Below are 18,721 nucleotides of genomic sequence, written 5' to 3' on the forward strand. Positions count from 1 at the left end.
CTTTTTTATTTAAAGGGTTTTTTTTTTAAATTTTATATACCAACCACAGTTCCTCCGTCCTCCCCTCTTTTTGCTCATTTCCTACCTTCTCCCTACCTCGAACCCCCATCAACTCCCCAGAGAAGGTGTGATCTCCCATGGGGAGTCAACAAAGTCTGGCATATCAAGTTGAGGCAGGACCAAGCCCCTCCCCACTGCATCAAACCTGAGCAAGGTATCTCCATAGAGAAATGGGCTCCAAAAAGCCAGCTGATGTACCAGGGATAAATCCTACTCCCACTGCCAGGGGCCCCACACAACTCTCACCCACATTCAAAGGGCCTAGTTTGGTCCCATCCAGGTTCCCCAGCTGTCAATCCAGAGTCAGTGAACTCCCACTAGCTCGAGTCAGCTGTCTCTGTGGGTTTCCCCATCATGTTCTTGACCCCTTTGCTCATTTAATCCCCCCTACCTCTCTTCGACTGGACTCCAGGAGCTCCTCCCAGTGCTTGGCTGTGAATCTCTGCATCTGTTTCCATCAATTACTGGATGAAGGTTCTATGATGACAATTAGGGTAGTCATCAATCTGATTACAGGGAAGGCCAGTTCAGGCAACCTCTCCACGACTGCCTGGAGTCTTAGCTGGGATCATCCTTGTGGATTCCTGGGAATTTCCCTAGCACCAAGTTTTTCCCTAACCCCATAATGGCTCCCTCTGTCTAAATATCTCTCCTTGCTCTCCCTCTCTGTCCCACCCCCAACTTGACCATCTTGTTCCCTCATGTTCTCTTCCCACCTCTTCTTATATCCCCTGACATCATGCTCCCAATTTACTCAGAAGATCTTACCTATTTCCACTTTCTAGTAGGATCCAAGCATGTCTCTCTTAGGGTCTTCCTTATTACCTAGCTTCTCTGGACATGTGGATTGTAGCCTGATCATCCTTTGCTTTATGTCTAATATGACCTCTTTATTTGTGGTGGGTTCTCGTGTGGCCTCTGTATCATAGTAGCTTTCTAACTCTAATCCTCTTTGTGGTTCTTCCATCTTCTTTGGCTCTTCATGATACTAGCCAACTGAGAATAGTGATGTCTTGGCAGCTCCAAAACTAGCAATGAATGTCTTGTCTACACTTGGGGTAATATTATACCATCCATCATTAATGTTTTGGTTTTATTTTCTACAAATACCACTGAATTTCTATTATTTAAACTTTTGAGGTGACTATGCCAGTTGATTTTAATTTGTGCCACTCCAAAATTTTGCAGAAGATGTTCTGTAAAACACTACATGGCCATGCTGATACTAGTTACGTGCAAGATTTAAACCCTTCCTCTGTTGTAGGACTTCATGTGAATCACTCAGTAGGGAGGACATTGTCTGTTGGGCTTCCCTCCAGCAACATTTAGCCCGAGGTTCTGTTTCGTGGCACTTGTTGTAGGACAGCGGTTAGGCAGCACCCAGATGGAAGTGACAAACCCACATGTGCGAGCCACTCCTTCAAGTCCTGAAAAACCAGCTTGATTTTTAAAAGATTACTAAATTGCTTTCTCTCTAAACACAACACAGTACTAGCCGCTATACCATCACAGCATATTTTTCCTCCTAAGAGTTTCTTCCACAGTTCCTAATAATTCTTGGTACAACATCAAAGATTTTTGTCAATATTGTCAGATTTCTCAGCTAATAATAATGCCTGTTTTCCTTTTACATGCTTTATATGTTCTGGAGCATTCTATCTTCTCGTCTTAGTGTTTTTTCTAGTGTCCACTGAATATTATTTTTCTCAACTTAGTAGATTCATTGCATGAGACATTGGGATTCTGACAATCAACGCTTTCTCCAAATTCCATGACCTTTACACCTGAAACTGTTTTTGCTCGAGTGTCCCATTTTTACCTCATGTTTAGATCATAAATTCTAGCTTCTTAGGATTTAGAATCTGCTTGTTCTCCACTCAGTTGCTCTTCCTGCCTTTTGTATATGCAAAAGAATAGTTACTCAGACACATGAATGTATATGTGCCATTCATGCACAAGTGTTTAATGGTACTGTGAATGTTAGGTACTGTGGGTATAGGAACATGTCAGTATCCCATATTCTTGTGAACTTAGGCTGCTGAGCAAACAATAATAATAAACTGGTAATTTCTGTCTGGGAGCATTCGGTATGCTTGGGCACACACAAAAGTTCTTAGCCTGTACTAACACCAACCAGGCCAGTACTTCCTGTAAAACTAGTAACTGACCAAGAACTATAAGATAAATATTGGTAAGGCAAATGGGTCAGTGTATAATAGAGTATCTAAGGAAAGGTTTGAAATCAAATGCAGAGCCATATGAAAAGAGATGGAGTTACTAAGAAAAAAGTCAAGAATGTGTTGGCAATCGTGTGTTTGGAGGCAGTGTGTGATATGAGCACACATTATGCCTTTGAAGCCTCAGGTCTGGAAATGAAGACCATGTTAGGGTTGTCTGCGAGTAAAACGCTTTCTGCCTAGCATGAAGTACTGTATAAGTTACCCACTGAGTTTGTCCCTCCGACCACAGCCATGGATTCACGACAGTGGAAAGGAAGCCCTGACGAAGTTTCCAACAAGCTTGGAATTGGTTCATTTTAATGCAAGTCTTTCGCTGTGTCTGTGGAAAACAGGGGTGCTTACTTAAAATATTTATGTCTCGATCCTTAGGACAGTCAAGGTTTTTGTACCCTCTTACAGACTACCCACTAATATTACTCATGGGACTTCACTATCACTATTATCCTGTTCTGAGTAATACATAGTGTGGTAGCACATTGCTGAATTTCCTATGACAAGGAGCTTTCTCCAACACATTATGAGGTCTTAGACACAGATCAAAACTTACTTTTCTAGTTCCTATCAATTTATGTTCGTGTGTGTAGTTTTAAATTGATTTCCACTTCAGTGTCAATTTAAAAATGTATATGTGCTGTATGCATGTGTGCATATGTGTGTGGATGCATGTGTGCACATTTGTGTGGATGCATGTGTGCACATGTGTGTGGATGCATATGTGCACATGTGTGTGGATGCATATGTGCACATGTGTGTGGATGCATGTGTGCACATGTGTGTGGATGGAGCACCTGCTTGTGAAAGTGTGTTCATCCATGCAGGTGTGTGTGGAGGCCAAAGGTTGAAATGTCTTCCTTAGTCCCTCCTCTATCTTATATTTTAAGACAGATCTTTCACAATTTCACGAAATTTGGAAATCACTGTTTCCGCTAAACTGAGTGGCCATCAATTCTCAGGGAATCCTCATGTCTCTGAGCACTAGAGTTAAAGATGTTCATTATCATGACATCACAATTCCATGGGTACTTGGATTGCTGTAACTTTAAGGCCTGGGCTACATCCTGTTCCAGGCCAGCCTGAACTACAGAATGATACTGTTTCAAAAGAACAAAAGTAAATAAGACATCCCTGCCTCCTTAGAAAACACCCATAATAACACTTTATTTTTCACCTGTTAAAAAGAAGGTAATATTTGTTAAAAATCTTGTATCTTAGAGTTTTCCCATAAAAATGATCATGATAAATATATTCACACTTTGCCTTAGCTCTAAATTAACAGGATTTGTCAAAATATTTTATTATGCAGTGATTAATTTAATTAGGAAGCTTATCTGTTCTTCATATGGTTAGGAAATTATTGCAGTTTAATCTTCTCCCACAGATAAACCATTTGCAGAATCACTTCCTGTGTTGGATGTACCCTAAAACAAATAGGAGATGGCTAGATTAGTAGACCAATAGCTGATCTTCCATCGTAGATCAATAAAAATGTAGAGGATGGACTGTAGTAGGTAAAAATCTTTAGTCTTAACAGTTCATATATTATTTTCCTCTTTTGACAGCTCCTCATCTATATTAACAAAATTTTGCATGTGGCTCATCCAAGGCTATTATTTAATTTATTAAAAATTATTTTCAGCCACCTTAACAGAACTGTGGGTTATACCCATGAATAAAACTGTCACATTTTCTTTCTGTTAAAGAGGGGCAAACAACAAATAAAGACCAGTGCACAATACACCGGAAAGTTTTGGAAGACAGTTGGGGGCTATAATAAAGAAACGTGAGTTTATAGTTAGCACCAGTAAACTGTCTTATGGTTGTGGAAAAGTTCTCTGATGGGGTTTTACTGAGCTAAAGCTTATGGGATAAATGACGTCTGTATGTGTAGCTGGGGGTGATTCCATAGGGAATGCTGGAGAAGCAGGGCTACTAAGACAGAGATCAGCAAGAAACAAGACCTAAGTGAGAGCAAGCTTGGCATGTTCCAGTAACTAAAAAAGACCTGACTCCCTGGAGTATAGCGAAAGGCGGGGAAAGTAATGTGAGATGAGGACAGAGCTGAGTTGAGCCAAATCCTGGTGCATTTGAAAGCCTCAGTAGAGTCAGAATTAAACTCTAACTGGCGATGAGACACTGTTGGTCTTTAAAACATAGATTACATATGATCTGCATGTTTGAAACACCAGGAATGGAAGGTAAATGACAAAAGGTTGAAAGACATAATGAGACTTCCTCAGTGGAGATAGTAATGGCTTGGAGTACAGGGAAGTGTTCTTAGACAGTGAATTAATTCATAATACATTTTTATATTTACAGCCATAGGGGATGCAGAAAGATTATCCTGGGAAGATAGTAGCTGCAAGAATACTGAAAAAGAAAGCGTTTCTATAAGGAACACACAACTAATTGAGTCTGCCATGTGGGAAGGAAATGCAAATGCCTACATTTTGTTCACTTGCTGTTTTCCTGATTGTTCTAAATTACAATATGCCTCCCATCCTGTCTTGGTGAATGAAAACTTTACTATTGGACTTACTTTCTGCCTCTACACATTTAAAAAAAATTACTGCTATAGAACAGAAAATTCCCTGGGGAGATTTTAGAAGTTTAGAAATGCAAGCCTTGGGTAAGACAAGGCTCAGAGAGTATTGTGAAGTAGGAGTCTCATGGTGGTAGCTGAAGGCCTTGTGACTTGCATTATATGGAGGTTTGGGAAGATGGGTACATAGAGTTCCAGTCCAGGTCATTGTTTTAATGGCATGTGGTACTACAAGATGTTTTGCTCCTTGAAATTGTTTGGAGTCTTTAATGGGGAGGACAGTCAGGAGATACCGGAGTGCTATGCTGGGTAATGGTGAACGAAAGACTTGACCAAGATGACCCACCTGAAGGACACTCAGAACTTGAAGAGAGTGGGTTAGTAAGTAAACAGGGAAGCCAGAAACTGTACAGGGAACAAACAAGAAGCCACAGACCAAGGATCCCTTCAAAAGGAAAGGGATGACAGAGCCAGCTCTCTATCCTCACATAGATGCAAGGCCAGGAAGTGACTACGAGTCCAGGGATCTGTCTTCAACTGGATTAGAAGTCGAGAGGACCGGCCAGAGAGTCAGAAGGGTTCAGCCTTTGGAGAACTGTGTGATCAGGTAACAGCAGTTGAAAACAAACGTGTTATGTTCAAGTAATACCTAGCCTGGAGTTTATTCAGTTAAGAAGACACTTCAACAATTATGAGTAAAAGAGACAAAAACTTTTATGTAAAAAGATAAAATGAAATTACAAAAGTACAAGAACACAATTTGTTAATTGTTGGAGATAAAGTCTCAAAATTAAGACTGCAATGTATAAGTCAGTCAGTTTTAGTCCATGGTCCCTAAGATATCCAGCTAACTGTTTGGAGCTACAGACAAGTATCTAAAGATGTATATAATCTATTTACTTATCACATATTTAGCCCATATCTCTTAAGGTAATCATATATCCCTTAATTTATAATTTCTTAATATTCAGTATTAAAGTAAAATAAGTTATCAGTGTCCAAAAAAGTAACTTAAGAATTAAAGAATTTTCAAAAACTTCCAAACCTCATATTGATCTTCATTTAAACTTCTATCTAATTATAATGTTGTATGCTAAAGCTATCATAACAATTCTTAACAACAGTTAACAATATAAGGAATACAACCATAGAACCCTAAAAATCTGGAGGAAAATAAAGGAAGTCTTTTGCCATCTTGGATGTGGAAGTAAAATCTCCAATCTATCCCTAAGAACAAGAACAATGAGAGAAAAAAATAGATGAGTTGATTTCATCAGAAATTAAGGACTTGGGCTGGGAGGAGGCTCTGTGCATAGCCAGATGTGGTAACACATATCTGTAATCCCAGAGCTCTTTCAGGGAAAGCCAAGACAGATGTTTCCCAAAAGACCACAGACCAGCTATCCTGGTATGCAGCTGCAGGCAGCAGGTGATTCTGTCTCAAACAAGATGGAAGGTGAGGACTGACACTCAGGGTTACCCCCTGAATGCACGTGTGCCATAGCATGTGCACCTCCAAAGTCATAAGAACCCACACACAAAGATGAAAAAAATAAAACTTTTTTTGTGCATAAAAAAATAAAACTTTTTTTGTGCATAAAAGAAATTATCATCATATAAATAGATAGTCGTTAGGATGGGAAAAATACAATTTTGGAAGAACTACAAAATCTCCATAACATGAGATAACTCACAAATCATGCAAAGAAATGAAAATTTACAAATGGACAAAAAAAAAAACTTGAAAGATGCCCAACAGCACTGGAAAAATGCCAGTTGAACTACAGTGAGCTCTGCCCATCCATTTATGTAGATTTTAATTATAAAAATGAAGACTAAATGTTGTCTAAGAGGGGGAAATTAGAGCCCTCTTACACTAATAGTTGTATGGTTTTAGAAAACCAATTGGCAATTCTTCAAAAGGACTAAACATATAATTACATATTATCCAGAAATTCTGCTCCTTTGTATATACACAGAAGTATCAGAAATAGACATCTAAGAAGATACATAATCACTAATGTTCACTGCAGCGTTTTTGCAGTATTCAAAAGATGGAAACAAGGGGTCCACGAGATCTTATGAAATAAAAGTGTATGCTCTCTGTATGTAATGAAGTATTATGCAGCCACAAAAAGGAATAAAGTTCAATATATGTAACATCATGAATAAACATTGAAAGAAACATACTTTTCCCTAACCTTACTCTCCTAGGGCTGGGGAAATAATGAATAGAGTTTTAGTATCATTATTATTATTATTATTATTATTATTATTATTATTATTATTATACTGTGTAGGTGAGGTAGTTGCATGCCACAGAGCAGCTTTGCAAGTCAGATGATAATTTCATGGAGCTGGTTCTCCATACACCTTCCGTAGATTCCAGGGATCTAGCTCAAGTTCACCAGGCTTGTGAGAGAGTACCTATACCCACTGAGCCATTTGCTAGCTCTGACCCTTTTTATTTTTAACTTTGGACATAAAATTTTGAAATTCATTTTATGTCCCCATGCCTTTGCCTAAGTTCTTTTTACTAAGAGCCTTTTTATGAACATAGAGATAATTTGTAACTTACTGTAGTTTATTTTTTAATCATTCCCCAAATTTCATTTTCACATATATTGGCTGATCTTACAAATCCAAAAAGGTTTATTGACTTTATAATATAGATTTAAAAACTACCTTATAAGTCAATCATATGTGTTTTTCACTTTAAAGATATCATTCAGCCTAGATACTATAGTCATTTCTTAGAAGATGGTTTGGGGTATCTGTAGTTGATCAGACACTGTTCTAAGTAACACAAGTGTGATGATAAATATGACAAGTATGCTTTTTATAACTTTTTAGCCCATTTCTGCCCCCAAATAGTCTCCACAGCATTTCCCTTCTTCTGATCTTCATGCTGTGTGCTTTACTTGTTTTGTGTATAGTACTTGTAATGAACACTCTGAACATGATGAGGCAATGAGAGATATGGCCATCACGGTGTCTTCAGCCTCCAGTGTAGTGTTTGAGTGGTAAGGACTCAGTGAATGTTTATCAAACGAGAGAACAAATCAGAAACTAGAACCCAAAAAATTCAAGTTAATTTTTTTTTAGTTAAAAGGTTGGCATATAACATCCCTTTTCTATTAATTTGCACACTGCCTTTTAAAATGAACATGTTCAAAATTTTCAGGACCTTAACAATGTACTCAACTTTGTATTTCCATCTGTATGGATATGGTGATTTCTACCAATGTGAAGACATTGATAAAGATACAAATGTCATTATACATCACCTTTAAATAATGCTGTGGTTGCTTTTTGTTGACTTCACACAAACCTAGACATACCTGGGAAGAGAGAATCTCAATTGAGGAATTGTGATAATTTTTTTTTTTTAACAGTGAAATAGTCAACTGTTTCAAACGCCAATGACCGGACAAAGAGTGGTGACGTGAAGAGTTGGTTTGTCCAAATACAGCTGCAATAGTTGATTTGAGTGGAATTGGAGGAAAAGTAGTAATTGAGTAGATCTGGAGAGATGTTGAGGTTTAAGGTTGGGTCTAAAGGAACTGGAGAAGATACAGAATTCCTTCAAGGATCCTGAATTAGGAAGGTGCTTTTTATCTAACCTAGTGCTGTAACCACATCTGTTCAAATTAAAAATGATCCTTTGATGCTACATAAATGCATACTTCTTATTATTGCTTCAGTTATCCTTCACATAAAGTTATTTAAATTTGGAACCAATCAAATTTTATTTTGTATTTGATCATAATATCTTTAAATCAAGTCTTTTTTATATAGAAACTAATATTTCACTTGCTAATGAAACTAGATGAATTGTCCATAAATATACTTTACATCCCTGATGGAATTTTTCTTCCTTTTGGTATAATCAGTTTCTCAGTTTTCAGGGCTCTCTGTAACTATAATGTAAGACTGTTTTGTTACGTTTATTTCCAACTGTTTGGGGGTATGCATTTCTCAAGGGAGCTGTATTTTGTCCTGTGTCACAGCAGTGTATGGTTCTAGATTTCTCATCATGCTAATATTGACACCTGAAACCAAGTGGAGATGTTGATGTTTCCATGTACATTTTCCCATTAACCTTTCATTCAATTTTTCCCAATTTGTCATTTTTGCCTAAGTTACAATTCATTAAATTTACAGAAATGTCTTCTTCCAATTATGTTAATATCTTTAACCACTGAAATGATCCAAAAGGAAAAGCACAGTGTATCTAGAGGAAGTCCATCTTAAACAGGAGTGTGTGCTGGGTAAAAAGGAATGCTACCTAGTGCACATGGGACGGAATCCCTGAGAGCTATTCTAAGTACCTTGCCGAAAATTATAAGAGCACAAAGAATATATTTTACTGCATTTCTGTGAAGAATTTGCTGCGAGTCTGTGAGAATTGTACCTTCTTTTAGAAATGCATTTTTCTATTATTGTTACTGCCTTTGAAATAAAAACATTAAGCCATTTCCAGCATCACTTTTGCCCTTTATCAGGGGGCCTTCCTGTTATCGATACATATTTTGCAATTTCTCTCTTCACAAATTTGTGACATGAAAATAGCAGGGAAAGCTGTTTGGAAAGGGAAGAGGAAGTGGGAAGTTGAAAGGAAGGACAGGAAAGGTGGTCAGCTCTGTGGCCATTGTGAAGTCCATCACCATGCAGTGACTGCACTCCCGTCTCATGCCGTGTGGGTTGGAAGTGATGGTGTCCTGCACACCTGTGTTCTGCATTATGTAGGATGGGTGTGCGTATTCCTGTAGCTGGTTCTTAGCTTTGTTGAACACTGTTGCAGAGAATAGTAAATGCTGCCATTACGCAAATAAAATGATAAATATCTGGCAGTTCAGCTTAGACGTTAATGGAGTCTAAAAGCCTTTAAAATGACAAAACGCGGCAACTTTTTTGATTTATAGGCTCATTTGTGTTACACAGTTTGGTCATATGCTTGACAGTATTCCCCCCCCTTTTTTTTTAACTCTCTCCAAAAAAATTATGGTTTTGTGTTACCTGAGTGAAAAGCCATTAGAATTCAGGAGTGGAATATAACAGAGTCTCAGCTAAGTGTCCCAGTGTTGTGCACAGTTTCCTTTGGGCTGGCCCTGTTTGCATGGTCGTGAGGGAAAGGGAGTGATTCAATCAATCCCCAGTGCATATACTGTGACAGTGGCCCTAGGAACTGCCCTCAGAATGCCTCATACCTGCTGTTGTGTAACATTGTTTTCAGACAGTCGTACTTTTTTACAGATCAGGTTTCCATTTATTTTCTGTGAGTCTACACAGTCTGAAGAACACTGGTTGCTGTGGTCAGACATGTAGCATGTTAAATCAAAATTTTAAGAATAACAAGGATTACACAGTGTTTAGTTACGTGGTGTCAGGCTTCTTTCTTTGGAAGTCATCATTTAAGCTAGCCTGTTTTGGCATCCACAGTGCGCTCTGTGGTGTCTGTGAAAGCAGTGATGTAATCTGATCTGTGTTCTGTGTGGTCTGAGAACCTGAAGAACATTTTACATTAGCTGCATTGATCGGGAATCCTTTCTAGTCATTTACTAGACAATTAATACAGTCTTGTAAAGTGTCCCCTGGGTGTCTGTATAAACTTGATCGTTTTCCCCGGGACCAAAAGATGCATCAAGATAGACAAGAGTAACTTAAGCTGATTAATAGGAAACAGGAAAATGTAAATCCACAGATCACATTATATTCCTGTCATCCTAAAAAATAAACCATGCTTGCTCTCTTGAAATTTCTCTGACACTAAAGAAACATATTTTCACAAATTCAAATTTCCATTGATAAAGATATGAAAATACAATTTAGATATACTTCTATAATTTATAGTCTTAGTTCAGTGTCCTGTGATCCATGTCTGTCTCTAAAGAATGACAAACATCTTTTGCATCACTCTTTAAAGCTGCATTAACTCTTTGTGATTTTTTTTTTTTTTAGCTTTAGCAGTTTTACAATTTTGCACGTACACAGTGGCATGAGTTTTGAAATGCTGGCACCAGTGGGAACTGTAGTGCATAGATGAAAAAGCTCGGAAAGCAGATGCAGAAATCCACAGCCAAGCACTGGGCAGAGCTTCAGGAGTCAGCTGTAGAGAGGGAGGAGGGATTACATGAGCAAGGGCGTCAAGATCATAACAGGGAAACCCACAGAGACAGCTGACCTGAGCTCAGGGGAGCTCACGGACTCTGGACTGACAACTAGGGAGCCTGCATGGGAACAGCCTAGGCCCTCTGCATGTGGGTGACAGCTTGGTCTGTTGGGCCTCTAGCGGTGGGACCAGGATCTGTCCCTGGCACATAAGCTGGCTTTTTGGAACCTATTCCCTATAGTGGGATGCCTCGCTCAGGCTTGATGCAGGGGGGATGGGCCTTATGCTTTCTGAGAAATGGATTCGGGGCAGGGGAGGGTGGAGGAGAGGAGGGAGAGGAAACTGTTGTTGGTATGTAAAATAAATAAATACATTTAAAAAAAGAAAAGAAAAAGCTCAGAACGTACTTATTTCTGATTTGTAAGCCATGTGCTGGTTTGGATTATTAAAGAAATGGCTGTGTAATTGGTTTGTAAGTCAAGCCTTCTGCAGTCAGCCTCAGAATAGTATGATAAACTAATCATGTGTTATCATTACCTTAAGGCATGTCCATAAACTTCCTATATTGTATCATGAACCATCTAAATCTTGTTTATATATCCCTGATATTTTGTATTTTATTTAAAATATATCATCAATAAAATTGATATCCATTCTTGTATTCAAAAAAGTTTGATGATTTACTCATAAAAAATGAACTCCTTAAGAGATAGTTTCATTGATTCTGAACTGTTACCAGCTTCTAGCCCTAAGGCCTTTTATGAGTACTGCATGAGTATTTATCTCCATGAATGAGTGATGTGCTCTGATCTCTGGACATTGGTTCTTCTGGAACCCAAATGCTTGTTTTGAGAATACAAGAAAAGAATGAATTCTCAAAAAAATTTTAATGAAGAAGATGTGTTGATTACTTTGATTTCAATGGCATATTAGAACTTCAGAGCCATGTATGTTACGATATTTTGTTAACATTACCTTTCTTTTTCATAATGTTTCACTGTAAAATGAGGAGTGTTTTCTGAAAACAAGTCTTCTGTCTGCAGGTACTACTGAGAGGGTGTGCTTGATCCAGGGGACAGTCGAAGCTCTGAATGCAGTTCATGGATTCATTGCGGAAAAAATCCGAGAAATGCCCCAAAATGTGGCCAAGACAGAACCAGTCAGCATCCTACAACCTCAGACCACCGTTAATCCTGACCGCATCAAACAAGTGAGTGTTCAGTTGGGAAATCAGAGAGGAATACCCACAGTGCAGTATGAATTCCTTTCAGAGGAAGCAGTTTAGTAGTAGCAGAAAAAAGGCTTAAATTTATCTAAAGTTGTCATTTAGTTTTTGAAGAATTTTGGATCCTTTGATTGGCAAATCCAAATATTGATTAAATGAATTATACATTTATTAGTGATAGACAAAGAGGCACTAATGTGACTCTTTATGATTGTTTTTTACAAATATGGAGGCAGGGATTTTATTAATTTATGGAACTCTATTCTGTTTAAAATATAACACTTCTTAAATAAATTATAAGAAATCAAAATGAAATTTATATCTTCAACATTTCCAATGCCCAACTTTAGTGGCATTTGTAGTTCTCAGTATAGGTATTGCATATAGACTCCTGTTTTGTTAATTTGTCTTGTTTAACATTTTATCAACACATATGTATAAGTCAATTTGTACAGCTAGTGCACCTTGTTTAAGTCCTTTGTTATCAGTCAGCTATTAAATTTTGTATCACATGTGTAGTGCTTATATATCTGTTAAACAGGCCCAATGTCATGTTTTAATGTATGGAATTTTCTGTAAAGAAAATTTTTCATGACAAAAAATAATGTGAATTTTTAAGACTCAGTAATGCTTGAGATGATGTAGGGAAATGACATTGCTTGATGTTAAATAAGGTGGATTCTTTTACCGTAAATATTTTATGTTCATAATTATTGTCTACTTTGGCCTTTTATTTAGCCACTCAATTTGTGACTTATTTTATTATCAACAGATTGTGATTTTAGAATAAATGTATTATTCATAAATTAACAGAAAATTTATTTTCATTGTAATAAATTTGAAATGTAGTTCAAAGTTCTATTAATTTCATGTTTCTGAATTGAAAATATATAAACCAGTGCTATGAATCTATCATAATCTTATTGATGTATAAATATAATACTAATCATATATCAACTTTAAATTTATAATTAGATAATATATCCTCAAATTATAGACTAATATTCAATTATCTATTAATAATCTATTTTTAAAAACACTTCCTTGTTTAAACCATGATAAAGATCACTTACAAGATTTTCTACCAGTGTTGAATAGTTGTTATTCCCAAACTGTAAGGGAGTATATCTCTATAAACATGTAACAACATCTACATGCCTTAAAACTATACATACTAGAATTTTTTTATTCATAATCATTTAGTAGTATGAAGTGCTTGTTTCATCCGTGCTAGGTTAATATAAAATAGTCCAAATACTGTTAACTTGACAGTGATATAGGGACTTCATCCGATTGGAAAACAAGATGTCTAGATGGCAGACATCCAGGTTAAAATCATGTGGGGCTAGAAATGTCCTGAATGAGCACTGAAGTATCTGGTCTCTTTACATTTTGCCTTAATTCAGCCCATACTTCTCCCTTTTCTCCTGTAACTTCTATGAAAACATTCAAACATTCAAGTGGCCACATTGATATTTCTTTTTAAATAGACATAAAATTATACCTTGAATGGTATAAAACTCTATCCAGAACAGTAATGTGAGATTTATTTTAACATTTATTTAGCAACAAATACTGAGTACCATCATATAGTAGTCTGAATCATTATTAAAGTTTCATTTTTAGCTATGGCTATATGAGATTGACAGGCTGTCATGTATGCAGCACTAGTGTAGACTGATGACTGCCACCAGAATTTTAAAGCATTTGGTTGAGTTTTGTTTGCCTTGTTCAACTGCTAATTATATTTAAAATAAGTTTTAAGTGTTAGTATTGATTTATCCAATTTTTTATACTCACATTCATTTATATGTCTTGATATTCATAGAATTTAAAAAATTATGGTTAAACTCTACATTTTCATGTAATCAGCAATGTGAATAACAGTAAGTCATTACAAGGGTACAGGAGACGAGCACTCAGGATGCTGAGGCAGCATATTTAACAAACATTATCTGAACAATGTAGAAACTATGCCAAGTTTCTTAATATTTGCAGGAGAAACGTGGTTTTGACCTACAGAGATGCATCTTCTTATGCTCGACATTGCAGTATTACAGTTCCTTAACTTTTTACATATCTAGTTTGCCAATTTAATGTTTCTTACCAATGACCAAAGTAGTTGTCAAGTATATAAATTTCAGTGGCTATGATTTCTCAAGAAATGATGCCACTTACACACTGTAAAATAAGTATTTGTAAAATAAGTTCTTTTGTCACAGAATAGATAAACGTGGCTTTCTTGATGTTTAAAAGTTTACATTTTAATCCACAGAATCTGAAGATGTCTTCCTGAGACCTTGCTCAGAACAAGTGATCCAACATTTGTTTTTGCTGTAGGATTCAGTCCCCAAAATAATTTCTTTTCAAATATTAATTATGAATATTCCTCTATGGAAGATTACTTACAGAATAAAGTTGGAGTTAAGAAAATGCTGGAGCTAAATATCTACCTTACAGAATAAAATTGGAGTTAAGAAAATACTGGAGTTAAATATCTATCTTTTCCATATATACAGATTCAAGTGAAAAATGAAATTATGAATTTTGTTTAGTGTTTCCATTATTACCCTGGTTGGTTGTTTGGGGTTGGCAATTTTAAGCTTTTATTATTTTCAAATTTTAAGGTAAAATTTATACTTAAAATCAGAAGTCAAATGTAGTTCTCAGAAAGTGAAATTTTAAAAGTGCTGACTTCTCATCATCTGTTATGTTTTCTTATAAATTATGTCCTGCATTGTGTTCTAAGATACAGTTTACCAACTAAGTACATTTTATGAGCTCTAATACTCTATCCAAATGTACCTATCCTTCTTGGCTGGTGGCATCAGACAAGTGTAGTTTCTCATGTCCTGCATGCTCATTTCAAAAGGCCCCCTGCAGGACAGCAATGAACTCTTCTTCAATGCCTGAAATCCAATTTCAGCTAATAGTTGTAGGTAATTCAGTTCTTAATTCTGGACCCTTTTTAAAGCCAAGCTTTAAATGCGCAAGGAAAAATGAAGGTAGGGTAACATAAAGAATTTTCTTATATTTAAAAATACCAAGAATTTTTTAAGTCTGACCAGAATTTTAGTTTTTTGATGTTTGCAAAAATAACATTCATCAATTTTTAAACATCATTTATTCAAATATAAATATATTAAAAAACTTTAATGGTAAAATATATGAAATTATAGCCCTTGCACTTCATACTAGTTTGTTTTGTGATACTTCTTAAGCTATGAAAGCATATTTATATTCCAGAGGTGCAGAATTAACAGTGTGTACCATAGACCTCAGAAGATTCTAGTTAGGAAAGAAAGATGGAGAAAAGTTCACTTTAGAAGGGTGAGCTATGACGCAATTGGAGAAGGCTGTCACAGCCCTTGAATACTAACAGGACTGGCTGATTTGGAATATCTATGCTAATGTTTAGAGAAAATTAATGTTAGTTAAGTAGGATGAGGATAGATAAGCAAGACCTTGTGTGTTTGGCAGAAAGATATTATAGACGACAAGCTCATTCCTCATTTTCTGAAAGAGTTCTATTAATTCATCTTAAAGATTATTAAAAAGTGAAGGCATCTTTTCATTTTACTTTTCTTTGTGCATAAAACAAACCAGATTTTGAGGGTTTATCCAGGCATTGTTATTGGTGCGAAAATAAATATGAATGGACCAATAGACTAATGTTAATGTTGTAAGACAGAATATTCATCAAAAATGACAAGCTAATGGGACAGTTGCTGTTTAAATATTTTGTTCTTAAGGACTAGTATACAGGGATTATTTAATAGAACACTGCAAACTTGGGGAGGTGATTATGGAATAATGTTATTCACTGCTTGGCAGATGAGCATGAAGAGAACAGCTGAGACCTACTGTTCCTGCTTTCCTTATAAATATTAGTTGTTCTTAACAACTGGCTGTTACAGATTTTTTGAGGAAAAGCTGCATTTATTCTAGAGTTTGTTTGTGGTAATCGTCTCTGGACCAGCAAAACTCACATTTTAACATGAGTTCATCATATAATTTGTTAAAACTTTTTAGCTCTTAATTTCTCAAAACTTAGTTATATCAGTAGTTTACTAAGTGTGTAGTATTAAAAATCTTGATTTTTTTAAATGACTGTATATTTCAAAAAGTATGCTGTTTTAGGCAGAAGCACATAAATCTCTTTGAGTTCAAGGCCAGCATGGTATACATACTAAGTTCTAGGCCAGCCAAGGCTGTATAATGAGAATTTTATTTATTCATATATTGATGTTACATGGATATTCAATTAATTACATATTCATGATGTATGTTATTGAGTAGCATTTCATAATCACCATGTTAATAACTATATAGAAATTTGATATAAATATTTTACTTATAAAATAGTAAAGAAAAATCACTGAACACTTATATTTTATTTTGAAACACTTTACATGGATTTGTTATCCATATCTGTGGACTTTAGTACAATTTTCTCAATTATTCCATTGACCTGATTAATAGGAAGCTTTAAATTCAATGCATTGTTTTAATACATTCATATTTATCTGTTTATTTGGGGCAATTTTCCTTCTAGCATTTGAAAAAGCAACTGAAATGAAAACTGCTTAGAATATAATTACTATTGCTAATTCTAAAGTGAGGATTCACTTATGCATCAAAGGACCTGTGTGAGTGGTAGCTGGGAAAACGGTTCCAACTTTCTGCCGTTACTACATAGACATCTCACCCTAGGAAAAGCGCTAACTCTTGGCTGTGATGTTGCAGTCCATTCAACCCTCCAAAGTGCACACTTGAGTAATTCTCACCTGTGTGAAATATTAAAATGTAGCTTCTTATCTAATCATCAAGCTTCATGATAAAACCTTAAGTTATTTAAAGCACATTAATATAATTCACAAGTTTAAATTACTTATTTTATTCATAGAAGGAAGGGAGAGCAACCAAATTAGTACGGAGAATTTTGATGAATATGAGTTGTATCAATTATTAATAGATATTCAGAATATATGAAAATCATAAAGAATAGCAATAAAATTTTGACAGATTACCTGAATCTAAGTTATTACAGGTTCTGAGCCACATCATGTTACCACTTTTTACATTTTCACTGTTTAAGCACCCACTTAGGATTTGTATCTGGAACAAGATGATATTATCCAGTAATCAGATTGATTTTATTCTGATGAGCGTGGACATGTAGAATCTGGGTTTGGTATGACATGAACTTCTATTGGAAGAAAGGGACCCGAGATTTGACATCTGTCTAGTCATAAACTTGGACTGAGTGTTGGACTTAGTTAGTGCAGAACAGATATTTAGATGTATGTGACTCCTCCAGTAATTTCATATCATTAAGCTAGGTTGAGAAAATGAAGCCTGTAATGTTGAATTCATACAGCCTATGGTAGTGTGACATTATTAACAGTGCTTCAGTATATCATTGTACAGAAAAAAATACATGTTAAAGTGACCTTTACTGATGGAAAATAATGTTTCTCTAGAAAATTGACAGGAATTAATTACAAAGTGCCTAAATAGAAAAATAAAAGATGAGAAATTTTGAAAGCCTTTAGAAGGCTCTATCCTTGACTTAGTACCATTTTCTATTCTTTGTGTGCCTCAAAAAAAAAAAAAAATCCTTGGCTTGATACCACAGTAGGTCAACTACTTCTCCAATTGTTTTAGGTTTTAAGAAAGAAAATATTCTAAGGAAAAGACTTGATGAAACATAGCCTAATGGTGCAAGTAGTCTTACTGTGTTATTGGAAGTCAGTGAGTGGACACAGAGCCTTCAAATTTATCATCACTTTTACTCTTAACTGCTTTATCTAAATCGGAAGTACTGATACCTCAAATACAGAGCTATGACCACAAACACTCTTATTTACTTTTCCTCAAACTTCCAAACCTCCAAAGCTAGGTCTTTGTTCATATCTCAGTAGATTTGATGGACATGTAACAAAGTCATAATACATAATACCCATTATATGGACTTGTCTAAGCTGTAGAAAACTATCCCATTTGCCTTTTAGGAAATAAGCCCTTTAAAGGCCTCTGCCTAGACATGATATATGGTTAAGTGCAATATGACACTTCAACAAAGCTCTGAAGCCCTTAAACTTTAAGACTTCCTTGTCAGTGGTTAAAGGCTTCTGAAAACTCTAGGTGAATGACTCTGGGAATATGGATGGTTTGCTGTGACACATCTCTGTAGCATATGTGTGTGCTTATAAGTAGACAGAAAATTTAGTTCATAGTGTCTTGTGAATTTTGAACAAAGGATGACAATGCTCAATATATTATACTCTTTTTTCTTTTTTAAATGTACCATTTAGCATAAATGATGAAAATGATAATTTTTAGAATGCTACTAGTTTCATGTTTATTAATATGAGGTTAATGTTTACATTTTCAGATGGCTCTAAGTTTATTAAAATTAATATTTTAGAAGATAATGTGATATTAAGAACTCAGAACTGCAAATTAAATTGCTTTTATGTATGGATCCCTAAATTCATGTGGAATCAGCTTGTTGGTGATGTTCAACATATTAAGTAGGTGGA

The 18,721-nt window shown here is 35.7% G+C and overlaps 1 protein-coding gene across 8 annotated transcripts in view; it reads left to right on the top strand.

Annotated features, from left to right (window-relative positions):
- The window catches only part of Nova1 (NOVA alternative splicing regulator 1), a 124,248-nt gene that overhangs the window by 91,226 nt on the left and 14,301 nt on the right, over positions 1-18,721 (top strand). For all 8 annotated transcript variants that reach the window (XM_006975255.4, XM_006975256.4, XM_042260646.2 and 5 more), the window contains one exon: positions 11,995-12,161. In XM_006975255.4, the coding sequence (XP_006975317.1) occupies positions 11,995-12,161 (167 nt within the window). The remainder of the gene's footprint in view (positions 1-11,994; positions 12,162-18,721) is intronic.

The sequence above is a fragment of the Peromyscus maniculatus genome, chromosome 14 (genome assembly GCF_049852395.1).
Source record: "Peromyscus maniculatus bairdii isolate BWxNUB_F1_BW_parent chromosome 14, HU_Pman_BW_mat_3.1, whole genome shotgun sequence".
NCBI classification, from domain to species: domain Eukaryota; kingdom Metazoa; phylum Chordata; class Mammalia; order Rodentia; family Cricetidae; genus Peromyscus; species Peromyscus maniculatus.